Raw genomic sequence first — 27,474 nt, forward strand, 5'->3', positions numbered from 1 at the left:
TATTATTTAAAAAATCATTTTATTTATTAAAATGTCTTCATTTCCCAAGGCACTTCAGTAGTTTTCACAAAAATATGGTTTTTATCAAGGTAAAGCATATACTTTAGGAGTACCATGGTAACATAATCATAAAAGACAGTTACACAGAACACAAAATATCTCCCAATATTACACGACTGAAGTGAGGAACCCTGAAAGACTGTGAACACAATCTGACTTTCTCCTTTGTAATTTCTTTCCCATGATTAGGTATCACAAAAGGAACACATACAATGACGTCATTTTTGGCACTCAGAGAAGTGCTAGTGGCTGAGGCTGATAAGGCCATGCATGAATGCCAACTGCAGACCTTTGCCAGAGTAATTCTGGGTTGAAAAAAAAACAAAAACAAAAAGACACCAACCAGGAGGCTGAGGAACCAGCCTTTCCTAAGTCTATTCTGAAGGTCAAATAACTTAAGAAGAAAAAGACATCACAACAAACAACAAACAAACAAAACACAAAAGATAAATTCTACATCATAGTTTGAGAGAAGAGATGAGTTTGCTTGTCTCTCTCACTGACAGACTTCCTTCGAACCATACGTCAGAAACCACAGGAGCTAGGAGATTTGACTTACACAGTGGTGGAAAACAAGAAGAATAGATTCTGTGATGCATCTCATATACGCCCAGACAAGCCCAGGGCTTGGATCAGATGTAAACAAATCTACTCAGGAGTCGCACCGAGGGGTATGAGAGCTCACAAATCAGTGCACCTGCCCATGGTCTCTATCTGCTCAATTCCCTTCATATTTACCACCCATAGCTTTCCCCAGATCCGTGCTCTCCTGCCTGAGGAAAAAGGATCCCCGTTACTATCCCTTGAGACCAAGAAAGTGTGAGAAATCAAACTCCTTGTGCAATTCTTTCTTTTTGTCTAAGTGCACCATCAGAGGGAAATGGGGAGAAGGTCAGGAGGGGAGATTAGGCCTCCACTCTTTTCAGGAGGTCTGAAATTAAAAGGTAAATTTAGTAGGTGCCTCTCCTATTTCTTCAAGGTCCCACTGGTTCTGGTGAAGCGTTCACTTCTTAGGGAGTGCCAATCCACCATCTGCCAGGTCCATAAGTTAGGACGTAGCTGAAGTTGTCGGTCTGGAGGGAAGGTAGTGTGCCATGGCCACATACAGCCTCTGAGGCTGGGTATCTAGCCATGAGCAAGTCAAACACGAGGTCAACAGGATGAATGGCAAAGCCCTCCACCACTCAGGGACCCAGTGTCTACACAAGATATTTCTTACGAGACACAGTCTTCCCTCCTCACCTTCTCACGCCCTGGAGGTCGTGTTATAAGGCTGTGCTTTTAAGGACTATGGAGCTGTCTTCACTGTCTTTTAACATCCTTGTGTGGCCTGGAGTTTGCCTGTATTTTATTCTGTAAAAACAAGCAAAACCAATGTTAGGAACCAATCTTTAAAAAGATGTCTACCAGTCTCTAAACAAACAAAACCCAGAACCGAGGGTTATCTTACTAAGGGGAAAAAGCAATCTTAACAGCAGATTCTGAAAGGATTCTCCTGGTCTCTGCTGTCCCAGGCTGCTGTAGTGGTAGAGACGTACATGGTGACATAGTGGTCTGGGTCAGACTAGACATGGTTTATAAGCACCTTGCCATTTCCAACCCTCTGATGGTGAAACTAGTCCATGGTGTCTGTGAGAGTCTGTGGGTAACTCAGCCAGGCCCAGACACAGTGCATCAATCAACACTGCAACCCAGGGCAACCTTACCCCTTGACCCTTAGCATCTGGTCAATGGTGTCCGGGAGGGGGGTGCCAAAGCTCTCTGGGAGGAATAAGGTCAGAATGGCTGTCAGGATGGTCAGACTCCCCATGAGAATGTAGGGCAGGAAGCGGTCATAGGCACCTATGGCAAAGCAGACAGAACCCCAAGCCAGGGATGTCGTCAGACTTGGTCTCCCTCTCTCCCATTGTGCTCCCGAGACTCTATAGGGGACCACATGCCTCCTAGGCCTCTGCATCTCCCACGGTCCGAGCTGCCCGACTAGAATCTGGCACCTGGACAGGTCTTAGAACCACATTGGCACAGAGATGCCCAGAGGTCCAGCAGGGCCTCACAGGGCAGGGAAGGGATGCAGGCCAGGAGAAGGGGGCCAAGCCGTGATTACTATTCCTATTTCTCAATGCTGGGTTTCCATAGAACTCAAGGTTCTCATCCAGGGACTAATTAACTCCTCCACCTCTCCAGATGTGTCACAACTTGCTCGATTTGCCTTTAGGCTAGATAAGGTGTTTCTGCTTGTCAGATCCATGTAGTACGTTCACAACACGTACTGGGTCCTCTCAAGGTGGCTGCCAACCCTCTCCAAAGATATGCTGGCTAGAGAATGTGCCAGGGAATAGCAGCTGCCATGAGCAAGTAATTTTAAGGCATAAACATGACTCAAGGCAGATCTATACACAGTGTAAAACCAAAGTGCTCCAAATTACAATAAATCTCTGTCCATTGGACCTCTTGAATGGCCCTCTCTCTCTCCATGTTCCTTTTATACTCTGATTCCAAGAAGAAATTTCTCCAATTAAATCCATCGGCTCCCTATACCACCATGCAGTTTCTTAGGAAAAGGAAACTGTATCTTCTGATGGAAGGCCTGGGATGGTTAAGACAGAAAAAAACTCTCTGCTTGCTTATCTCATGGATTTCTAGCTTGTCTATAGGTGGTTTTCCATTTGCAAGGGAGTGCTTCCTTCTCAGTGCACCTGGACAAATGCCTTCTCTAAGCATAGATCTGGTACTGGATAGATCTCATTTGCTGTGTGTGCTGGCTTTGCTGTTAACAACCCACCATGGCTCCCCTTAAGGGCAATCAGTGCTTGCACCCCACTGTGCCAACATGCCCTCAGCCCATGGGACTCACCGAGGTAGACAAAGTAAGGAGACAGAATGCTGCCCAGGCGGGATGCTGTGGAGCTGACACCCACACCCATGTTTCTGACCACGGTAGGGTATAGCTCGGCTGTGTACACGTAAACCATGGAGAAGGCAGCAGTAACTCCAAACTTGCCCACCATCACCAGGACAGTGGCCAAGTAATACAAATCTGGAGAGGCAAAGGGAAGAGAGTAAATAGAAGGCACCAATTCAAGAAGGCTATGCAGCCATCAGGGGGTGCCCAAAGCGAACATACTTTCTCCTTTAGGGGATATGGGGGATGGTTTCTCTGATGTCCTACTGTGGGATAAATGGCTATAGTCAAGCTGTCCCTCCAAGTTCATTACTGAGAGGACAGTAGCTGGGACCTGCAGCTGTGTGAGGACATGCTCTTCTCCTCAGCCTAGAGACCACCAACGTGAGCCCTTCAATAATCCAAGTAGAGCTGCTCCAGGCCACAAACCATTGAGGACATGCCTGTCAAGGGGTCAGGTGGCACCCAGAACTGCACTCTGTGCACACTGTGGGATTAACAACAGGCCTGTGGATGAATGATAATTCCGTTCTAACTCTTTTCCAGTTTTATGTCTAATCAGACCTCAACAATTCCTAGGCCAGCAGACCCCTAGGAATGACCCTCCAACCTACCTTGCTTGCTGTGCCAATGAGACTCTGAGTGAACCTCTATGTATGGACACTGACAAACTCTCCCCTGCCAGGGTGCAATGGCCCACAAATGATCACCACAAAGTCTTCACCTCTGCCGTTTTTTTGGCCTGAAACGTTCTGCCTTGAGACCTCTTCGTGGCTTTCCCTGATACTTCTACATTTTTGCTTGACTGCCACCTCTTCGGGGCTGTTGCCCATGACCATTCTATATAAACTAGTTCTCCATCGTCCTTTACTGTTATCATAGAAGGTAACCCAGTCTGTAGCACATTAAGAATTTTATTCACTTGTTTGTTGTTTTCTCAACTATAGCGTGAGCTCCAGAAAGACCTGGGGTTCTGTTTACTTCTGCATCATTACTTTATGCCCCAAGCACAGAGCCTAGCCCGGAGAGGCACTGGGAGCCACTTGCTGAATAAATAAATGACTAAGATAGGGCCAGGTTAAATAGTCATGGTGTTGGCTCTCTTTCCTTCCCCTTACTCTGCAGAGAAAAACACATATGCACTCATGAATTTGGGCAGAGAGTAACATTAACCACCAGCCTCATATGGTTGCTCTCACCACTCCCCCAAAGCCCTGGCCATGACCAGTGCTGGTCTCAGGAGACACTTTCTCTTGTTTTTTTTTTTTTTTTTTTTTTTTTTTGTGAAGGATGCAGATATGCAAGTGAGCTGTCATAGCATGGTTTTATTGGGGGAGACAGCCTGGTAGAGAATGTGTGACTCAGCGAAAACCTTGACCGCGGATGCACAGGGTCCCTACCTGGGGGCACCAGCTGCACGAAGAGAAGTACACTGCCGCCCAGGAAGAGGGCTGTGGCCATGGAATAGCGCCGGGGCACGTGCTGCAGCAGCAGCCAGGCCAGCACGTACGCAGGGACTTCAATCACTGCCGAAAGGAAGCAGTTCACATAGACGTCCCCATGCAAGTTAGGAGTGTCAAGGGAGAGCCCGAAATAGCCTACTGATATGGTCATCCTGAAACAGAGTGCAGGGGAAAGCTGGAGAAGCAGCAGCCATGTGCTCCCAACCCAGACAATTTTTAAGATACAGTTAGTGTGGAAAATTCAAAACAGCAGATTTAACCCCGTGTCTTCCCTCTTAGAACAAAAGATAATTTCCTCCCCACCCAATGTTAACTCTGGGCCAGAGCCACATCAGAACATTCCAAACAGAAAGTGTCCCAGCAAAAAGGCTTATGATAGTTCAGATGGATTTACTTTGTTGGGAAAAAAACAAAAACAAACAAACAAAAAAAACAACCAATAACCCAAAAAACCCAGTAACAGCCTTCAACCTGCCTTTCAGCATTAAAAACCCGAAGCTGAAGTCCTCACAAAAGCTACTTCCCTACCCTCTAACCCTCCCCAAATCCTGCAACTGCAGAAGGAGGGAGGGAATGAGCAAGGAGGCCCGTATCAAGTGGGGTGTTACAGGACTGGAGCAATAAGATGAAATAGGGACCAATTGTTAGGTCAGACATTTGGAGAAAGACCCCCTGGCAGACCCTTCTGTCTGTGGCAACCGGCCAGGAGGAAGCTGGACAGAAGTGGCAGATCCCAATCCTACTGTACGCGTGAGAAGAGGAGGAGCTTCCGATGGTGAGCCCACATCATCTCCCATCTGCATGCTTCCTGGTGTCCCAGAGGACCTGTCCCTACTAGACATTCTCTCTGCTGATGACTGGCACTCTCTGGCAAACCAGACCTTTATGGAGTAGAATGCTTTTAACTCATCTGCATGTTGGAACCATAGATGATACAATTAGGGGAAAAGGGAAGGCCCAGGAGTCTCTGGGAAATAAGAACCTGAGGAGCACCTGGGTGAACCACAGAACTGGTGACTCATCGCAGACTTTCAAGTCTGTGGTACAGGTTGAATGTTGGTCCTGTCTGAGGCCAACACAGGGGTGGTGCACTGCCCTGAGGGATCCTGGGCCATTCCCTGGAAATAGGTGACTCATAGTATCCCTCAGTGAGCAAAACAGCTGGCAGCCCCAAAGCTGGATGACACTTGTAATAAGGGCCGGGAGATGAAGTCTGCCAGCAGGCTCAGGTATTGGTCTGTAATCCCAAGGGTCTGGTTGCCGAGCAAAGCCTACTGAGGCACTAGGCTGTGGCCCCTCTCTCTGGTAACTCACAAATGCCTTTCTGACACACTTGGCGAGATGCCTCATTAGAAGGAGCCCGAAGAGGCCATCTAGACCATGGCCCTGCCTCCAGGGCAGTCTCTGAACATCCCAGAGGGAGGATGTCCTGCTTCCACATTTCCAGACAGTACTTAGCAGTCTCTGTAATGGAAAGGACATAACGTTTTCACTTAGATCCTTTTTTTTATTTCTTAAAGATTTTATTTATTTATTCATGAGAGACACACACAGAGAGAGAGAGAGAGAGAGAGAGAGGCAGAGACACAGGCAGAGAGAGAAGCAGGCTCCATGCAGGGAGCCTAATGCGGGACTCAACCCCAGGACTCCAGGATCATGCCCTGGGCTGAAGGCAGGTGCTAAACTGCTGAGCCACCCAGGGGTCCCCATACTTAGATCCTTCTTAAAGGCCTCCCCTCTCCTCTTCAGTCACTATCTGAGGCACAGGGGGGGCAGAAACAAACCAGGGCCCACAGTGAGCAAGCATCTGCCCCAGGATCTGGAGGGATTCCCCAAAGAGTCTACAGCTTCCTCAAAATCCCCCCAACAGATTTCATACTCCTTTTCTGAGATTCTATCAAGCTCAGAATTATGATATGCCCACTTCTTCCATTGCAAGGCAGATCCTTTCCGCTTTCTGACGACACAGGCTTTCAGTTTTGGTCTGAGACATGTCTGCAAATGAGAGGCCTAGCAGCCACTGCCAGAAGCTTTGTCTGGAAGCTTCAGGTAGGTCTCACTTACGCACCACAGAATTATGGACATGACGGTGACTATGCGGATATTCCGGGTTCGAAGCAGATCCAGGATGCTATGGGACTGCTGCTTCTCAGAACTCAGGTCTTCCAGCTGCATGAACGATATGACACAGGTACGGGAGGGAGAGGCTGGAGACTCAGAGATCCAATAATATACCCCAAACCCTAGCACCTGAGCTTTCTGCATCTATGAGTTGGTATTTTATATTTCTTTCTTGAAAAGAACAGTAAATACAGTGAGTGTATCTTGAGCTATGAAAGGCTTCCCAGGGCCTTGTCAATGACCCATTAGGGAATGAGAATGAGAAGGAAAGGTAGGTGACCAGTCCCTCAGGGGATGCAGACAAGGCAGAGGCCTACACTGACAGTTCCCTCTCGGCCTCACCCCTAGCCTCCATCAGTGGCCACATTCCAGGGAGGACTCGGAGCATTCCTTCCCAAGGCTGGCTCCCTGCCCTCTGGGTCAGAGAGAGAAACTGGCTGTGCAGTTTATTGATCTGATATTTTAAAAGAATTTCTGCTTTGAGTTCTCATACCATGTAGTTACTGGTCTACTTCCAGGGAAAAAAAAATTCAGATAGAAAAACAGGAAAATTGACCTCAGCTTCACCCAGAGTAACTTCCTATGAAATTTGGCACAGCCAAGGACATTAATAAACCACACGTCTAAATACACTGATGTTGCTTTCTTAAGCAAACTCAGCTTTGGAGTTTGTTTTTCTCAAGTTAGCAGTTCAACAAAAGGTCAACTCTTGACTTTAATGGAGCCCCTGAAATAGCCTCATTTCCTCAAAGATGCCAGTGGGGCTTCTGGATTCACCTCCACTGAAAAGCCACCAAGGCCACCATACTTAAAAGCCTGCCCTGACATCTCCTCCCACCTAGACGGCCATGATCTAGAGCCCTTACCAGTACATGTTAAGCGGGAGCTGGTACTGGGCCAGCACTTAACTCTCAGGCCAGGATTTCCCTGATGCCCACAGTAACTGTTCTCTGGATCTGCATCCCGAGTCCTGAGCAACTCTCATGTTCCTTCTGCACACGCCTCAGTCTGACTGCTCCCGCTGTTCTCACAGCAGGTCCCTTGTCTTCCCATCAGATCAGAGACACATTCCAGAACCCCATCAGCCAGCAATTACAACTTCTGACCTCTTGTGGTAGTCATGAGACTAAGCAAAACTGCCTGCTGCCGAGGGTGGAGGGAGAGGGAACAGGAAGGAGAAACAAGACCCAGGAATCAGGCAGAGCCAGGAAATTACTCATGGTGCATGAGAACAGGGTTTGCAAGAGGGGTGGCGTAGAGGGAAGAGGCGGATATCAAGAAGGACCAGGCTGCAAAATGACATGCAACAACTAATGATTAGTGGGTGGAAAGAGACTGAACATTTCTAACTCCAAATCTACTTCTGCTTCATATTTTACACACTGTATTTCTTTTAAGGGGCGCCTGGGTGGCTCAGTGGGTTAAGTGTCTGCCTTTGGCTCAGGTCATGATCTCAGGGTCGTGGGATCCAGCCCCACATTGGGCTCTGTGCTCAGCAGGGAGTCTGCTTCTCCCTCTCCCGCTACCACTCCCCCTCCGCTCCTGCTCTAGCTCTTGCTTTCTTTCCCAATAAATAAAATCTTAAAAAAAAAAACTTCGAGATGAGAAACTATATTAGACATAAGAAACAATGATTTCCCACAATGCCAACTTCACAAAAGGTCTATTACTCAGAGTGTTATTCAAATTAATGGTTTATGATGGTTTCTAGGTATGATTGCCTAGAAAAGAATCATATAAAATATAACCTAAAACCCACAGGAAAGGAGAAGAGATTGAGACAGTTGGTGCCTTTTCCTCAATGTGTGAATTTGAACAGGGCCTGCTTTAGGGCAGCTCAGGCCCAGGGAGGAGGAGGGCTGGGCTCCTGCATGATGCTGCCCTAAAATCATGGTCAATGAGACCTTTCCACTAGCTCCTATGTAGCACTTACCTCACTTGAGTCGAAGATAGTTGAGGGTGCAACAATCCCGTTCATTTTGGCAGCCTTGCGGATAATCACCTCTGCCTCTTTCAATCGCCCCTGGGAGATGAGCCACCGGGGGGACTCTGGGATGAACCTGGAAGTACAAGGAGCCATCTCACTGAGACCATCCTGCCCAAGGGACCAGGTATAGCATATGTGCAGGTGGGAAATGGGGTTTTAGAACCAGAGTTGGGTTGGGGGAATGTCTGGTGTTTCTGGACCAAGCAAAGAGATGGTTCATACCATACCCACTAATGACCTAATGTTAAGCTTCTGAGAACCCTAGAGTGCACAATATTTAGAGTGGCCAGCACACCAGGATGGGATTCCTCTTCAGGCTGGTCACCTCCACTTCTGAAGAGCGGTGGTGCCACCTGCTGGACACTGAAGAAACAGCCACAAGATGGGGTCCTGAGGCCTAGCTTCTTGCCTCTGGCACAGCCCAGAGCAGCCCAGCCCCTAGTCCAGTTGTTTGCTCTTGTTCCCAGGATCAACAGAAGCTTCAGCACTAGCTTCTTAACCTGTAGTTTTTTCTCATTCTCCAGCCCTGATCCATCCGAGTGACCTGTCAGGCACCCCACCTATGTTTACCAAAGCACCTGGGACTTTGAAACTTTGTGGATCTTATTTTCTACCTCACTAGATGGCCCCTGCCCTTTGGTCATGACCAAGACCCATGCTGTGCTCTGTGTCCTCTCCCATCATGCTCTCAGCTCTGAGGGGAGCAGTGATCTCACCAGCCCTACCTGCAAGGTGCAATTCCCGTCTCAGCCCCTCTATTGTGTTCCCTCTCTCAGTCAGGAAGGCCTCTTCTCTGCCTGCCTAACTCCTCGATCTCAGAGGCCCATATGGAGCCTGGCTTCCTTCAAGTAGCCACCCTAGGGACTCTCACTTCTAGGGCTCTCCCTCTTCTTGTGCCTGTGGCATGAGGCCTCAGCAACACACAGCCTGAACCAGGGCCTAGGCTGTCTTGTCAGTCTGATAACTTCCTGAAGGTCATGCTAGACCTCATCATCTCTCAGCTACTACTTCTTCCTTTTCCTGCACTTCGATCAAGCCTAACACAGGACTGAGAACAAGTCTGTTGACGTGTGGGGATTTTGTTTTGTTTTTTTTCTTGGCTGTTCTGAGTGTAGAGAAAAGATTCTGAAACAAATAATTTACAAGTTATTTATACTTTATATTTATATAATATACAAATTATAATTTATAAGTTATTTACAAATAATTTATACTTCCTGTCTCCAGGAGCCCAAATAGGGATTTGTGGCTTGCTGCTGCCCCCTGGTGAAGGCTGAACAGAAGACATCTGCGGGTAGGCACCCCGGGGGCACAGGCGAAACTCACCACCAGAGAGCTGCACACAGCACCCCTGGCAGCGTCAGTGCCAGCAGCAGCATCCGCCAGTCTCTGATGAAGTAGGCAAATAGTGGCAGCAGCATGTAGCCAAATGCATAAAATATGCACACTCCTAACGTAGAGAATATAATACGAACCGATTTGCCAAGAATTTCTGTTCCTGTTTGAAACAAGGAAGGAGTTATGTCAGTCCTTTAATTTAGGTCATTTCCTTATTAATCTTCTCTTGTATAATTTTAAACATACAAAAAAGCAGCCACGCCCTAGAGAGGGATGGGATTTTGAACCTGCTGCAGTCTGACCACCTGCTGGGGGTGCCCCACTGCGACCTCTTAGGCTTCTCAAGGCAGGGACAGTCCTGCCTTGAAAATTTCATTTCCCCAAGCCATATGCTGAAGATGCCACAGGAGGCCTCAAAATGTAAGCCTCACGTGAGGAAGAATTTATTAAAGGGGAAGTCATAATGAAAGACTCACATGGGCTTAAGGAAATATTTTTAAGAAAAGATTATTCTATTGAATGTGAAGAGAAAGAAATAATCCTTTCAACATACAAGCTAAGGCCCAATAAGCTAGAGTTAGATTCCTCCAGTGAGACTGGTGACTCTTCAGTGAAAACAGGCCAAAGCCCCATGGTATGTACTTGGAATTGAAACTCTGAAGGTCTTGAGACACTCAAGTTCATTCATATCAATTTGTTCTCTCCAATCAGTTTCACTGGACACCATGCTTTGCAGAAGAGGTAGCTTTCATTCATGGCCCTTGCTCCTCATATCACATCTCTAACTCTCCTTAGCAACCTCAGCTCTGGGAAGGGCCCTGTTTTTTTATGGATGATCTTGGCTGAGTTCTGGTAAGATGGTTACTGAATACTAATGAGACCAAGGTCCACATCTCTGAGACCAGAAAAGCACTGGAATTCAGCATTCAGGCTGTTGTGCTCCTGGAGACTCAAGGCCAGGCACATAGGGTTCACTGCACAGCCCTGGTTGGTGCTGCTAGAGACCACTTCCCCTTGAGGGACACCGCAGCTGTCTCTAGAGAGTGGGTGGTGGGGTGATGGTGAAACACAGGATCAAGTACTCAACTCCGACTGGAGGGCCATACCCAGGACAAATGCTGCCACATAGTTGGAGATCTGGCCCATGCCCACAAGGACAAAAAGCACAGTAAACATCTCAAAGTTCTTTGAGAAAATCTGCAGGAAGCTGAAGCCCGTCTGCATGCCCATGGTCACGAAGAGCACATTCTTCCGGCCAAACCTGGGAGGGGAAAGGGAGTAACAGAGATCTAGTGAGGAGAAGGTGGCCAAAATGGGCCCCACCAAGAGGGATTTTTCCCGGAGCCATTCAGGGATGGGTCATGGACAGTACTACCAGGGTATGGGACATAGACAGTCCTGGTCTCCAGCCTGCTACAGCCCCCCCCCCCCCCCCCGTCGGATCACCATGTAGCCCAGGTACCAGGACTGCCGTCAAGGCAGTGCCAGAATTACGATAATGATTGCAAAGGACTGAAATACATTCATTATGCTGAAATCCATATGTTCATAATGGTTTTTATCTTTTAAAAAGAAAGATTTAATTTATTTATTTGACAGAAAGCAAGGAGGAGAAGGAGCAGAGGGAGAAGGAGAAGCAAGCTCCCTGGCTGAGCAGGGAGCCTGATGCAGGGCTTGATCCCAGGACCCTGGGATCATGACGTGAGCCAAAGGCACTTAACCATTTGACCCACCCAGGTGCCCTCATATGGCTTTTTAAAAAAAATAACTTGTGGGATCCCTGGGTGGCTCAGCGGTTTAGTGCCTGCCTTTGGCCCAGGGCATGATCCTGGAGTCCTGGGATCGAGTCCCACATCAGGCTCCCTGTAGGGAGCCTGCTTCTCCCTCTGCCTGTGTCTCTGCCTCTCTCTCTCTCTGTCTCTCATGAATAAATAAATGAAATCTTTTTAAAAAATAAAAAAATAACTTGTTTACTATGGAGGATGATGGAAAAATGGGTTATTTTAAATGAAGACTGATAAAGGAAAGAAACATTTGTCCTGAAATTCCTACGTAAAGTATGTCAACAGGAACCAATAATGAAGGAAAATATCATTTTATAAAAGTATTCCAACTGTTAAATGAAAAAGAAGGATAAAGTTAGAATATCATCATCTTATAATTCTCAGTAAATGGGCATTATGTTTCAGCGACTGCTGACAGTCATTTTATGAAGAGGTAATTGAATTAGCATGATTCCTACTCTTGCTAAAGGGTATGAACTTAGATCTGATGAAGTCTCTAGATCCAGCCACCAATTTGCAAGAAACGCAGTCAGAGGAGGAATATGCTGAACTGCACCATGAGTATGCAACTATCAAAATCCAGCCTGGGAAATTCTATAGGCCTGGGTGCAAAAGATAAAACATATGGCCACAAAAAGCACAGAGGGAGAATCCCATAATCCCTCAAAAACATATCAAAAATTTTTAAGTGGGCTAGACTCAACTTGTTTTTAAGGATACACATCTGGATGATAAAACTACAAAAACCCCACAAGGAAGTGATTACTATGAAAGCCAGGTTGGTGGTTACTTATGGAGGAGGGAGGCTGTGATATTTGGGATGAGATGTGCACGGGGGCTCCTTGGTGGCCAGCAAGATTCTATTTCTTGACTTGGTGATAGTTACAAGGTTATTTCCTTGGAATAATTCATCAACCCACACATTTGCTCTGTGTGGTTTTCTGTACCTGTGTTCCTTTGAAAAATGTTTTTCAATGTTGGTTTTTTGATGGGTTTATTCTATTTTAAAGACAGTGTCACAGGCAGGGAGGAACAAGTCAATGTACTTCACTCAACCTAGCAGGTTCAGCTGGAGTCTGGCCAGTACTGGCTGCCACCCATTTTCATTCAATGAATGTTTATTTGAAATCAATTTTATACTAGGCACTAGGGATACAGCTGAAGTATAAAAAACAGAACAAAACTTTCATTTCTACCCTCAAGGAGCTTATAGCTATAGTTGGTGAGATAGACAGGAATCCTATTCTAATCCAACAACTACCCTACTGAATGTGCAATCACACACTGACATAAGTGTGCTGAAGGACCAGCACTCAGGCTCACCAGGAACCTATCCTGGCCTGGGAAGAGGGCTTCAGGACGTGGGCATTCAGGGAAGGTCTCCCTGATGATGGGACACTGAGATGAGGCTCAAAGAAGTTATGACTGACAAGGGGGAATAGGCAAGAGGAACCAAGCTTTTGATAATATTCACTGTATAGTGGAGGAGACCAAAATTAATCATGATAACATCTCTTATTTACCAATATCTGATAGGTACTATGAAAAAAAAGGCACAAGGAACCAGGGTAGTATAAGCCAGGGACCCCAAGTTAGCCTTCATGGTCAAGGAGGGTCATGGGTATAGTTGGAGAATGCTGAGAAAAGCACACACAAGTGTGGCTGGAGGGGGCGAGGAGACATGTGCAGTCAGCAGCCAGCGTGACTGTAGGGATCGGGTGAAGGGGGTGGGGACCAAACTGCAAAAGGCCTTGTTGCCATGTTAAAGAGTCTGGTGCTTCTCTCCACTGAAACAGGTTTTATGTTTGTCTTTGTGCTACTGGCCATCTAGTAGGTAGAGGCCAGAGATGTTCTAAACACCTTAAAATGCCCAGGATAGCATCCCATAACACAGAATTCTCTTGCTCAAAATGTCAATAGTGCCAAAGTCGAGAAACCCTGTCAAGGAGGAGACCAACTCCCCCTGCATTATTCTATAATAAGAGTAGTCAACACACCAACCAAGAGAAGGTTCTTCCTACAGGGAGTAACCTCCATCCATGCCTTCCCTTCCTGGGGATGAATGGTAGGGAAGAGAAAGACCCAGCGAATCCTTATATGGCACCAGTCTTTGGCAGTCTAGGGTTGGACTCAGAAATGCTTGCTTTTAAGGTTTGTCAACAAAACGTCAACCACACACATGCTTACGAAAACAGAGTCAGTCTACTGTTTCCCAAGGCTATGTGCCCTCTTGTAATATATGCACATAGGGCAGCCCGGGTGGCTCAGCTGTTTAGTGCTGCCCTCAGCCCAGGGTGTGATCCTGGAAACCCGGGATTGAGGCCTACATCGGGCTCCTTGCATGGAGCCTGCTTCTCTCTCTGCCTGTGTGTCTGCCTCTCTTTCTCGGTGTGTTTCTCATGAACAAATACATAAAATCTTTTTTTTTTAATTTTTTTAATTTTTTTAATTTTTTATTTTTTTTTATTTATGATAGTCACAGAGAGAGAGAGAGAGAGAGGCAGAGATACAGGCAGAGGGAGAAGCAGGCTCCATGCACCGGGAACCCGACGTGGGACTCGATCCCAGGTCTCCAGGATCGCACCCTGGGCCAAAGGCAGGCACCAAACCGCTGCGCCACCCAGGGATCCCAATACATAAAATCTTAACAAAGAAATTTATGCACATAAAGGTAACTCAGTAACATCAGATAAAATGTTTGTGACCACCCAGGATTATTTTCATTGCTCTTGAATTTCAGGCTAATTGATATGCCAGAAAGGAAGCTCAATCTTTGCCCTACACAGGAAGTTACTGCTGCTATCCAGACAAGTTGAGGCAAGAATCTACTGCTCTGAGGTCATCTGTTTGGCCCAAGTTTCTGACTCAGCTTACTCAGTCAGGAACTGTCCATCCCACAGAGCCGAGTGCCTCTCATGGGGGTACAAACAAGTTTGGGGGGTGATGCTGGGAGCTGAAGGTAGGGCTGCAGTCAAAATGGCCACACTTTTAGCTACTTCATTTACTTGATTTAGATGGCCTTACTTAGAAGAAGTCTGCTGGAAAGCTTTTTAGAGGATTTGTAAAACACTGTATTTGCCCTTCAGAAGACTAAAGTGGTCCTCAGCATACTCATTAATTTTGCTTCTACTGTTTCCTTGGGATTTGATCTGTGGAAATGAAACAGTTTCCTCAGGCAATCATGGTGTTCATGGTAATCAGGTTCTTGGGCTGGCCCACAAAGATCTGCTTAATCTATGACACAGATGACCCAGAAAAATGCGTTGAGTTTCAACTTCAAACTTGGGGTACCTCTGCCTGGATTTTCACATCAAGGAAATTCCTCTCTCTGCTGTCACTCAACTCTGTGACAGGGATCTGCCAGCAGCCCACCCAGAAGGTCTCAAAGCTCAGTCCTGGGCAGTTCCTCTTCTCACTCTATACTCTCTTGGGGCAATCTCTCCCACACTCCAGATGCTCTGCTGAGGGCCCTATGGAGCTGACAATTCCCAAATGTGTTTCTCCAGCCCACAGCTCTCATGGAGCACCAGAGCCACACATCCACTTAGGACTCTCAGTCACCTCAAATTCAGTACAACCAAACTGAGCTCCACACGTCTTCTCCTACGAACATGGTCCTCTTCCAGAGTTGCCTTAGAGAAGAGCATCATCACCTGCTCCGCTGTGTAGGCCTGAAATTTCCCCTCATTTCCTGTATCCAACCCACAGCCAAGTCCTGCTGATTGGACCTCCTATCTCTCTCTCCATTTCTATCACTATCAGCCTAGACCAAACCATCATTATTTCCCACATAAATTATGGTGACAGCCTCTTAATTGGTTTCCCCTCAACCCCTCTTTCTTCCTTCCAGTCCTTTCTCTGCAATGTTATCAGATAATCGTTTAAAAAAAGTACAAATCTGGGATGCCTGGGTGGCTCAGTGGTTGAGCATCTGCCTTTGGCTCAGGGTGTGATTCTGGGGTTCTGGGATGGAGTCCCACATCAGGTTTCCCACAGGGAGCCTGCTTCTCCCTCTGCCTGTCTCTGCCTCTCTCTGCCTCTCTCTGTGTCTCTCATGAACAAATAAATAAAATCTTTAAAAAAAATACAAATCTGATTATGCTGCACAAACTCTCAATAGCTCCCCACTGTTCTGTGGCTAAAACTCAAACTTCTAAATGTCATCAGCTAAGCCTGGTCTGCTCTTCTGCTCGGGCCTCCCTCTGCCTCACTGCTTCCTCTTTATACCACTCTCCATACCTTCACCAGAGAGGACTTTATTCCAGTTCTTAAAGTGTGCAGCTTCTTCCTGACTCTCTAAAGTACATCTCTTTTTGCCCACAATGCTCCTTCCTCTCTCCATCTCTTTATCACGGGTTAATTTCTATTCCTCTTTCCACTCCCAGCACATGCTTCACCTTCTCTGGGCCTCCTGTCAGACCTTCTCTTAGCATCCTCTACTTCTCTGTATTGCTTACACCACAAAGGATGAGTATACCACTCAATTAGTTGTTTAATACATTCTGTCTTGCTAGAAGGCAAGTTCTAGAAAAGCATGGCCTGAGAACAGTAGTCCACACAAAACAGAGGGTCAAGACTCTTTGGGCCTAAATCCTACCACTGCCAATTGCTGGCTTTGTGACTGTGCGAGTGATTTAACTCCTCTGGGTTTCATTTTCTTCATCTATAAAATGAGAGTAATAATACTTCCTATTTCACAGGGTTGTGATGGGATTATTTTTCTTTCTTTTAAATTGTACAGTGCTGATAAGAGTGGCTGGCACATACTAGGTGCTGTGCATTTATTAGACAAATATAAGCAATCAACTGATGCTTGCTGTTATATTAAAGATCTCAGGAAGCAAAGGTCTTTCTCCCAAAAAGGCATGTGTCTCAGTCTTGTCTAGAACTGTCAATCAGTGGTCATGGCTACTTAAGTCTTTAATGCTCACTGGTGACTGCAAGAATTTGTCCCTTTTCCAATGGCTAGATACACTTGGGAAACACAAATCTGTGAGAAGTGCACATATTTCTCATGAGGAACAGATTCTTAGGTAAAGACAATTTATGGGTGTAAACGTGCCAGGACATCATCTGAGTTTGTGCTATGGGATAATAAAATTTGTTCTTAAAGTAGGATGACATTCTCATCCTGAACTTTTCTATTAGACCCCAATCAGCCAGGAGGATGCTGGGACTCCACCAGGTGATACAGTATGGCCAAGGACCTTGGTGAAGGCTATTCTTCTCACTGTGGACTTCTCCAACAGACCCTGGAGCCCTGCGGTAGGAAGATACGATGTAATTGAGCCCTCTGAGAACTTTATGGAAACTATGGGCCTTTATTCAGAAAAAAATGCTCATATACAATCTCTAAAATTTTGCAAATAATTTCGAGAATAGATGAACTCCTTAAGCCATGAATGGAACTTGAGTTAAATGCTTTGGAATTACATAAATGACCTGCTATAGGTCAAAAGAGCACATGTCCTTCTTGTTGCAAAGTATGTGCTAGAACCATAGGTATCTTAGCTAAGGGGTATCAGCCCTATGAACACAAGAGTTCTGCCCTTATGCCACTACAGCCACTACTGTCTAGTGAGATCTCCTCTCATCATGCAGAGAGAATGATGGTTGGGGAATACAGAGGTGGCCATTCATTGTACACCTGAAGATCTTCAATAAAGTTCTCTGCATGTGTGTGTAGTGTCTACCTCTCCCATGGTCGGGGACATGAAAGAGTTACCTGGGGAAGGCCAGCCAGACTGGTACAAGAAGTGAATCATGGCATACTTTCTGGTCAACTAGATCATGGATACACTTAGCTCAGGTTGTTCTATTCAGCAAGAATGAGGGAGAAGAGGTTATTGGCTCTCTTCTTTACTTGGTATGAAGTCTAAAGTATAGACACAGCTTCTTCTTCCTGGGCTGAGAGAACACTACCATCTCAAGTTAAGAGCCAGGCACATATATGCTCCTTACACAGTGCCATGGTCCCCTGCAGCTGCAGCAAATAGACACCCACCTTACCTGTCTGAGAGCTGCCCCGAAATGAAGGAGCTCACCAGCACACCCACGAAAAACAAGGAGACCGTGAGTGGGGCCTTCCAGTCATCCTCACACACCAGGTTCCACTGTAAGGGGAGCAAAGAGATGCATCACTCACTTCTTTTGTTAAATGTTTTAAATTTAAGGTCTCTTAGAAAATGAAATGAGAATGTTCCCTATCCCTGTAGGCTCTGTTTGCAGTATTGAATGGGTGCATGAGCTCATTCAGGCAGGCAAAGGCTTGTCTGGACAGCAAAGCAGAGAGGTTCCCCCTCACAGGGAGAGTAGGTCCCCTCTCATTCTGGTTTTCATAGCTTTCAGCTCCATTGTTTTGTGACCAATTTGAGGAGAGAGGATAGATAGGGAGCAAGTACAGTGCCCATGTGTCAATCCAGGAAGTGAGGCCTTTCATGGCTGCTTCTAAGAATCTGGGGAGAGCCAGATGTGGATGGGGCAGGGGATCCTTTCAGTGGGGTTCAGGCCATTGACAGGAATGGCACAGGAGTGGTTCTAGAGCAGGGTTCTGGGGCTCTAAGAGTCAAGGCATCCAGCAAGGGACTGAGGCCACAAGGCCTGGGATGTACCTTCTAGATCTGTTCTTGCAGCTCTGTTGAGGTCCCCCCTCTGAGCCAATGAGCGCTGGGACACTCAGATGACATTTACAGCTGGGATCCCTGATGCTATGCCAATAACACCAGGCCCAATTACAGCCAAGAGTTCTGAGGTGGAAGTCAAGAAATTGGATTTAGCCTCTACTCTACAGTTAGCTGGTTATCCAGTGTCAGTCAAGATTATCCCCCCAGTTTACCTTCTTCTTCATGTGTAAAATAGGGGTTGGGGTACAGAACAGGCCGTACTACTTGAGTTTCCCAGCTCCCAATGTGCAGTTCTATCCACAATTCCCAAGAAAAGAAGTCTGCAAGCATGGGGAAGCAGCTGAACATTCAGACTCTGGGTTGCCTGAGCCAAACAAGGAGCTAAAAAAAAGGGACGAAAAGCCAAAACAAGAAGCTTGGTGGTTCCCAGAAAAATGTTTCCTAGCACAGAGAGATAGTGCTCAGTAATCACCGAGAAGGCTGCCCTTCAGGGAATTCAGACCCTGGCCCGCCTGGTGCCAGGCTGCTGACCTACACTCTGTGGAGCTTGTTGGCTCCCGAGTAACAAACAGGGGGAGTGCATGGCTTCCAAGAAAGCATTTCTTCCAGGTCAGTGACAGAGGGAAAAACAAGTCTGCTTCCCTGCTGGGCAGTGTATGCACACAACCTCCAGGCACCCCAGAGGGGGTGGGAAGCAGTCTCCAGGGTGGGCATGAAAAACTCCCATAGCTAATAAGGATCACTTAGTCGCATAGCTGGCTCTTCACTCTGGAATAAACATTCACCTTGGATGGCATGAGAATGCTGTGGGGATCCCTATACCAAGGAAGAGGTAGGGATGTCAAACTCATATCTGGAGAAAGTTCTAATTAGCAGGAGGCCAGAATATTGGAGCACCTGAATACTCAGGCTATAGCAGCCCTCCCACCTCTGCAGCTTCAGTGGTTCTAGCACCTCGGTACCATCTCTCTTCTAGAAGGGTCAGTGCTCCTTGGGCAGCCCCCACACAGACATGACTGCTAAATTTAGGACAGGAGTGGCCAGGGAGTCAGAGCTAGGGGACTTGGTGATGGGGTGCAGGCCTCTGGGTGTTAGATAAAGTATTAGGCAGAGTTTCAGGAGCCAGATTATAGCTACCGCTGCTTCTATGATGGGATCTATTTCTAGCCAGCATGTGTTAACTTTTCAGCAATAGAGATGAAAAACTGAAGAGTCAGTGGATGCTTCTCATCAGGACTCTAAGGGATGGGGATTCCATAAGGCTGAGCTAAACTACATATCCACAGGGGCTTCTACAGCCCTCTCCACTGATAATGTCAGATCCCCCAATATAGGCTGGTAGGGAATTCTGAGCTGATAAGGACAGGTGTGCCCGAAACCAGGTCAGACTATGCTTTGTAGCAGATAAGGTATCTGTCATGCTCATCTTGGGATAGATAGATGATAGATAGATAGATAGATAGATAGATAGATAGATAGATAGATAGATAGAAAGAGCATCTTTCTAGGGCCTGCAGCCTCAACCCAGCCACTTGGTCCAGCCTGTCCTTACTCTGGGCAAACGTGTAACTCCCTGGAATAACTGGGCTATCTATCCGCCACTGAAGATCGGCTTTGTTCGTTTGTGTTTGACACTGAGGGGGAGCGCCAGAAGGAGAGGAAGAGAATGGATCTTAAGCAGGCTCCATGCCCAGCGCAGAGCCCAACATGGGCTCAATCTCACGACCCTGAGATCATGACCTGAGCAGAAATCAAGAGTCAGAAGCTTAACCAATTATGCCACCCAGGCATCCCACCACTGACAATTCTTAACAATCCTCAGGATCTGGTTTTAGCCCTCCAGAAGCAAGCATGAGTTAAGACTTCCTTCCCACTGGCCATACATGGAGAGCCTATGGGTAGGGCCAGAAGACATAATTGGTCTCAAAAAATGAACACAAGAGCAGGCACGGATCAGATCCCATCCACCCAACCCGTTCACTTACCTGTCAACCACCACATGGATTGCAACGGGGCCAGGACTTGGCTTGCATCCTCCTTAAGAGGGGCAGGATGAGAATCTCAGAGTCCAGGCCATGCACCCAAGGCTTGTTGCATTTCCAAAGAAATCTAGTGTTCCTATACTGAACTCCTGGCTCCCCAGCTGTGACTAAAGCAGCTACAGACTAGCTCACTGATGCTTCCACTTGATACGTGGGATGGGCTATACTGGCTAATGATAACAAGTCTTAAAGTTAGAACCAAATATGTGGGTTTAAGATTCAAGTCATGCGTGTAGCATTGTGACCCCTCAGCTGAGTGAGCTGTGAAAGTGGGCACAATATGAAAAAAATCTGGGAGCCACTCTGGCAAGGGGCCTAAACTTGCTATCCTTCCTGGTCAGAAATGTGTCTGTCTAGTGGTGATACTTTCACGGATCTCTCTCTCTCTCTCTCAAAGCTTTTCAAATCGCACACTTTACTTATGTGCCATTTATTTTATGTCAGTTATACCTCAATAAAGCTGTTAACATTTTTAAGAAGAGAGAGAACCGTGTCTCTTGTACCACCATATAATTAGAGCTGCTTCTCAGTTATGGGAAATAGAGGGATGATGTAGCTCCCTGGGACTAAATGTTCTTACTTATAAATTGGCTGGAAGGGAAAAAAGATAGGGTCTGTGCCCATAGGGCAGAAGCTCTTCCCTGAGATGTACCTAGCCTGACCGCATCAATGGTCAAACACCCAGGTAAGCATCGCCTGTTACTGAACGCCATGTATTCCTACACACATTTTGTCCTGCCTCCTGCTGCAGTTAATGGCAGATCCTTTTCCCAAAGTCGTCAGGGCAAGGAGACAAAGAATTTGCTGCTATACCCTCTATAATGCTTGGCAGTGCCCTGCAGGGGAGAAGCTATTTTGTACAAAAGTGAGGGAAGGAAGAGAGGACTAAAAGGGCTGTTAACTTTCAACACCCAGTTTCTCTTCTGTGAATGAAACTGTCCTTTCCTTCTTCAGCTCTTTAACTTCAGACAGCATTTCTTAAATTGTTCATTAATACATTCGACAAAAATTTCCCAGAGTACCCCAGTCTGTATCCGGCATAATGTCAGGGAGATGCAAAGATGTAAAATTGTCACAATGTTTAGTATCCTTTGGGCTTGACCTTAGGCTTGGCTGCTCAAAACCCAGATGAACTCTGAACTTCAATCTCTAGGACAAATTTTATTATATTTTCTTTCTTTTCTTTCTCTTTCTTTCTTTCCTTCCTTCCTTCCTTTCTTTTTCTTTCCTTCTTTCTTTTTCTCCTTCACCCTCTTCCCTGTGTCAGCTCTAAGAACTTTGACCCAAAATGTGTGTTCTCCACTAGCTAGCATAGGTCAATCTGACCTCTCATGGCCAGATGGGTCTGCCATGACTGTGTGTGCACAGGGACCTAAGGAACCCAGCAAGTGACTTCTCTGGCTTTGCCATAAGCTCCAAAAGCAAGGCTAAGAGTCTGGGCTTCCCCAAGTGACACAGTAGGCAAAAACTCAGCAGTGAAGCACAAGCTCTAGGTCTTTCCGCAAGGAGTCAGCCCAGCCCTGCCTCCCAGGCTTTTCCTTCAGGAGGGCTTGTAGATAAAAGTGGGGGCTCTCCTATCTTCCAAGATGATCTATACAAGAGATAAGAGTGATAGAAAAGATATTCTAGAGAAAGAGGCTTTCCAGGACAATAAGGAATGGAGTCAAAGTATTGCTATGGGCTGTGGGAGGAGGCTTCAGAGAAGGAGAGAAAGGCCAGAAGCAAAGGGACAGAGACAACTGCTAGGTCTTCGATGTAGAGACCTCAACTCATGGGTGCCAGGGGAGCTGTAAGTTTCTAAAAGAATCTTTCTGGCTAGGGAAACATCTAAAAGCAGGAGGCTGGGACAGCCTGAGAAATCACCAGGTTCCAGAGGAGGGGAAAGTCCTGGGCCAAGAAGCTCTCAGGGATTGGAGCAGCATGGCAAGGAGTGCTGGCTGATTCTCCAGTACTCCAGCCATGACTGAGGGTCCGGGGAAGGGGCCACCCTAGAAGTACGAGTACCACCAAACTCTTCCACAAACATTCCTTTTCGCCTCATAGCGTCCCCTCCTTTCCACCAATCCCCAAACCTTGTTGCAGATCCATATAGGGGCAAGTCACAGTTTGTGGGCTGGGGGATTACATTTTTCTTAAAACATTTCAGTCAATGCTTTTTGACTATCTCCCAGTTTCCCTTCTGTGAATGAAACTGTCCTTTCCTTCTTCAGCCCTTAAACTTCAGACAGCATTTCTTAAATTGTTCATTAATACATCCGACAAAAATTTCCCAGAGTATCCCAGTCTGTATCCGGCATGTCTGGGAGATGCAAAGATGTAAAACTGCCACAATGTTTAGTACGACATGTACATTCTTCAGCAAAGAAAAAAAAAAATCAACAGGAGACCTATGGTTCTCATCTTCTGTTGAAAAATAAAGAATTCAAGACCAATGTACTTATAAACACCTCTATGTAGGATCCAGGGCAGAGGGCAGGCTTGAAACATTTAGCAGACCTGGAACTAGCTGCAGTGGTCAGCAGGCTAGGTCCGTGTTGAAAGAAAATCAGAATATTAATGCAGTAACTTGCAACAGTGACTGTTCATCTGGGAGAAACAAGCAGTCTTGGACTTAAGAGTCAGACATTCCAGCATCCCCAAACAAAAAGCTAAGTAATGTATTAACCTCGCCTCCCTGCAAAGGCTGACAACCTATAAGTAGGTAAAAGGGCATACAGCTCTTATGAAACCGCTAAGATGGCTAAATAAATAGGCTAAATAAAAAAAAGGAAAAACTGACATTGGCAGCAATGTAGCCGCTGTTCAAGGACCCCTTCATTAGAGTTGCTCTTGGGAGCTCATCAGAGCCATCACCAGCCTCACTCAGCCCAAAACAGGATGGCGGGGGCAGTGAAGCAAGAACAAATGACGAGAGTAAGCCAAGGGACTCTAGAAGTCAGGGTAAAACCCACAAGGATGCCATGAGCTTCTTCTGACTTCACTGCCTCTCCCTTCCGTGTGCAGCCAGAAGCAGAATTTGCAGGGACTTCCATGTCATGAAGTATGCTTCTCCTTGGTGGCCTCTGCCAGCAATCGGAGGGACACACAACTCTCACTGGCTTCCAGGAGTGTAACAGACTGCCTTGTGAGGCATAACAATGCCTCAGGACACTGGCATGATGTTACTAGCTGAGAGATCCCAGTGGGGCTCAGATCACACTCCTACTATGTATATGTGGGAGTAAGGGCGGCACAGATGCTAGGGGCATCAGATGTCCAAACAGAGAGAGAGAGAGAGAGAGAGAGAGAGAGCTCTAATCCCACCCCCACCCTCCCCTCCAGCCAAGAGTCTCAGAGCAGTGACTAGATTCCCTTGAAGGGTGACACCTACAGAAGAAACATTAAGAGGGAGCTAAGGACCCGGGTCAGCCCCTTTGGTTTGAAGCCATACCAAGACCTATGAGTTCCCCTTTGGCCCTTACCCTGTGAACTCTGCCCTCCTTCTAGGTTGTTTCCTGCTGTACCAGTCTTTGCATATGAAGAACTAAACACCTCAGACTCAGAGAGGCTGCCACCTCCAGAAAGCTTTCCCAATTTGTGAATCCCTGATCCTGACACCCAGAGAAACTGGGCACCCTGGTGCCTACTGAGGATTCTTTTCACTGCTCTGCTAGCTCATTTCTGCTGAGACTTGGGGGACTTTAGCATTCCAGCATCTGAGTAAGATGCAAAGCACAAGTACATGCATCCATTAACATCACGCCATGTATCTAGCTCTAATGGCTGCAGGGTCACCAGGGGACAGATGAAGCCACTCCAAAAGGAAAATCCAAGGGGTTGGGGAGTGAGAAGTCCCCCCCCCCCAATTCCTATTAACTAAAAGTTGTATGCTTTAATTAACTCTGCCTCCGATTTGCCTTTGAATACTCTAAAATATTCCAGACCAACAAGTCGCCCTGAACGGATCTTCAGATGCATGGACCCTAAAATTCTGATAACTAACCATAAGCAAAAAAACAATTCCTGACAGGGTATGACCAGACTTATTTTGGGTGAAGGTGGGTGAGGAAAGAGTAACTGGAGAAAGGAGCATGTGACAATTTTATACGCACGCTTCCTTTAGCTTTAAAAGTTCTTCAAGAAGTGTTTTTTTCTCTCTCTCTCTCTCTGAACAGATGCCAAGAGACTAGAGGAAAAACTGTAACAGCCCCGAAGCCCAAGCTCTGGCTCTGCTCCATTCAACCCTCCCACTTCCATGTAGGAAAAGTCTTTGATCATTCGGGGTCTTGGAGTATCTGCCAGGGGCCACCAAGGCCTTCTGGGTTCGTCTTCGAGGTGGCCATCAAGATAGGTGGCCAGCGGGACACCCGTGCTATGAAGGGCATGGTCTGGTTAGAAGTCACTTCGCAAAGTGGTGCTCGGAGGATGCCCACTTTGACGTGTGTAGTGTGTTGGGGATACAGGGACAGCATGCAGCGTGCACCTTTTCGGAGGAGGGCCGAGGTCCTCCCCTCGTCCCGGGCTCCCAGCTCCGGGCGCGGCGCGGGGGCTGGTACCCACCTCGGTCACGATGGTGGAGTGGTAGATGTCCTGGCTGAACTCCCAGCCATCCAGGCAGCTCTCCTGCTCCAGCTGCTCCAGGTCCACATCGCGCCCCGGCTCCAGCCCGAGCGCCGAGAAGTTGGCGATCGCCGCGAGCCGGTAGCGCCGGCAGCTGTGCGGCACCTCGCGGCCGTCCTGCAGCCGCAGCGGGATACTGTGGTTGCGCCACGCGCGGCTCAGGTTCGCGGCGTCGGGCACCCGGCAGCGGTGCTCGGGGGTGGCGGCCAGGAACACGACTGACATTCCATTGAAGCCGTTGGGGATGATGCTGGCGCTGAGCAGGAAGAAGATGAGGCGCTGGAAGGGCCCCCACTCGCCCAGGAAGGTGGTCACCTCGTCGTAGTCCCGCATGCCGCCTTCAGCGGCCCGCGGCGCGCGGCCCGGGGTCGAAGGACGCGGCGCCGCGCGGAGGCAGAGGCGGGGCGTGCGCGTGCGCGTGCGGGGGCGTGCGCGTGCGCGGTGCGCGCGTGCGCGCCGTGCCCTGGCGTGGCGACCCAAACAAGGACCCGCTGAAAGACCGCTTTCCGAGAGGGCAGGCTCGCGAGCTTCCGCCGCCCCAGCGCGCGGCCTTACATAGAGCTGCAGGCCGGGGCGGGCTCTGGGTCTGGGCTGCGCGGCGCGGGCGGGGGCGGGGCCGGGGCGGGGCGGGCCGCCGCGCACCTGGGACTCGCGCGGGGCGGCCGACCCGGGTTCCGTCGGGGTCCGGCTCCCGCCGAGCCCGGTCCGGTCCAGCCCTGAGCTTGCCGCCGGGGTTCGGCGTAGGAAAGCCGCGAGACTCGGAGCCCCCGGCGTCTCAGGCCGAGGCCGCTGGCGCTGCGCGGAGCCAGGGGAGGGGATGCGTGGACGAGTGGACGAGCCGGGTGGGAGACTCCAGTATTACAAATACCGTCCCTCCTCCCCTCCACCCCTGCCAGCCTTCTACCGGGACGGTGACCGCCCCAGAGTCTCGCTGCCAAGTCCCTGCCCTTGACAGCCCATCCTTGTGAAAGTGGCGCGGATTATTTTGAAACCAGAACTGTTAACTACCCCAATGGTGAGGCTGGGAGCAGTGACTTTTAATTCTAATCCAAATGTCTTTTCAGTACTTGGGTCTGCGACAGGCCCCTCCGTTGGCCTTTAGCTTGTTAAAACACATGTAAAAATTTAACTTCAAGTATTGACGATCCCAGTCTAGGATTAAATGTTTCCCTCAGATTAGGCATTTCTGCACAGTTAACTCCATAGTTGGCAAAGCAAAAACGAAACGGAAAAACTAGATAATTCTAAAGCCTCGCTGTCCACTAGTATACCTTTGTCATTTAAATTTGTCTAGTAGTCATATTAATAAAGTTACCAGATCTAGCAAGTAAAAAATATAAGACATCCAGTTAACATTTGAATTTCAGTTAAAGAGTAATTTCATAGTATTAAAACATAGGCAGGGACATAGGAAATTCAGATGTAACTAGATGTCCTGTATTTTTATCTGGCAGTCCTGTTAAGAAGGATTAAAAAAAGGGGTGGGTGAAATTATTTTACTAATATACTTAATATGTCCAACACTATAATTTCATTATGTAATCAATATAGAAATTATTGAGATATTTTACATTCTATAAAAATTATTGATCTTACATCCTTTTCATTTTCACTAATCTTAAGAATCCAGCTTATATTTTATAGCACATTTCAATTTGGTTTAACCACACTTTAAGTGCTCTGTAGCCTTAGTGCCTATATTATTGGACAGCACTGTTTTAAAGCCTTTAAGGACTAGGGCTGCTAAGTTTAACATTTAGCAGTATATTCCTTTTTGTAATAACAGCGGCTTAGTGATGGAGAATTAAATATACATTTTTAAATGTGATCTATTGGAAAAGCACTATTTAATAGTGATTATATTCTAAATTGAAAGCAAAAATAAAGAAGGGCAAGCCAGCATGTTTTATGCAGGGAAATATAAACATTTCCTTAAAACATAATAGAATTAAAAACATAATAGAATTTTTAAAAATTAAGGTAAAAATGTTAACACAAATGTTAGTCATTTTGTTTATATATACTGTTCAATATTCCTCAGAAGATGGCTGGCTATGCCTTCAGAAATACACTTAATTCTTTCTAACATCTTATCTCAAGTAACAGTCCTTTTCTGGAACTAACCAAAAAGGAAAACCAAGCTTCTTGAAAATAAACTTGTTTCTTGAATCAATTCTCAAAATTGTTTCAATATTTCAAAATAAAGGAAAGCTTCTATGAGAAGAATGCTGACCTGTGTCCAGACCAAACAATGTGAAAAGGTCTTAGTTTAAGAAACATCGGTTGGACTTCAGAAAACACTCCTGAAATGGTTTGAAAACAATTCAGTAGGTTATGGGAGAGGTTGCAGATCTTAAAAAAACAAACCTTTTGTCAAAAACAGCTTGTCCTGTACATGTGCACAAAGCAAAGAGCAACCTGTGGCAGCATCTTCCAGTTCTAGGTGGGGCAGTGAATACTATCTGAATGTTATTGTTGAAATTGCATCTTTTAAAAGAGAAATTGAACTTAGACTCTGAGAAAATCAGTTATTTGAGGCTCTCCAATATTCAAAA

General features: G+C 47.0%; 1 protein-coding gene and 1 long non-coding RNA gene across 4 annotated transcripts; one reads left to right on the forward strand and one right to left on the reverse strand.

Annotated features, from left to right (window-relative positions):
• LOC112917084 (organic cation/carnitine transporter 2) lies at positions 1-25,484 on the reverse strand. 3 transcript variants are annotated; one of them, XM_025994945.2, is made up of 11 exons: positions 24,860-25,483; positions 17,665-17,768; positions 10,978-11,132; positions 9,860-10,031; positions 8,480-8,606; positions 6,494-6,594; positions 4,363-4,577; positions 2,915-3,097; positions 1,767-1,902; positions 1,303-1,413; positions 1-1,133 (listed from the first exon to the last, which is right to left on the reverse strand). In XM_025994945.2, the coding sequence occupies exons 1-10, from the start codon at positions 25,250-25,252 to the stop codon at positions 1,326-1,328; spliced, it is 1,674 nt and encodes a 557-aa protein (XP_025850730.1). In that variant the 5' UTR covers positions 25,253-25,483; the 3' UTR covers positions 1-1,133; positions 1,303-1,325. The 3 variants fall into 3 exon arrangements, with proteins under 3 accessions (XP_025850730.1, XP_025850729.1, XP_025850731.1); XM_025994944.2 differs by having other exon boundaries at positions 1-1,413; positions 24,860-25,484; XM_025994946.2 differs by lacking the exon at positions 1,767-1,902 and having other exon boundaries at positions 1-1,413.
• Positions 8,538-17,332, forward strand: LOC140594822 (uncharacterized). Its single transcript, XR_011996159.1, has 3 exons — positions 8,538-8,657; positions 9,761-9,827; positions 16,804-17,332. It is a non-coding gene; the product is annotated as an uncharacterized lncRNA (long non-coding RNA).
• Positions 25,485-27,474: the final 1,990 nt, after the last annotated feature.

This window comes from Vulpes vulpes, chromosome 12, assembly GCF_048418805.1.
Source record: "Vulpes vulpes isolate BD-2025 chromosome 12, VulVul3, whole genome shotgun sequence".
NCBI lineage: Eukaryota > Metazoa > Chordata > Mammalia > Carnivora > Canidae > Vulpes > Vulpes vulpes.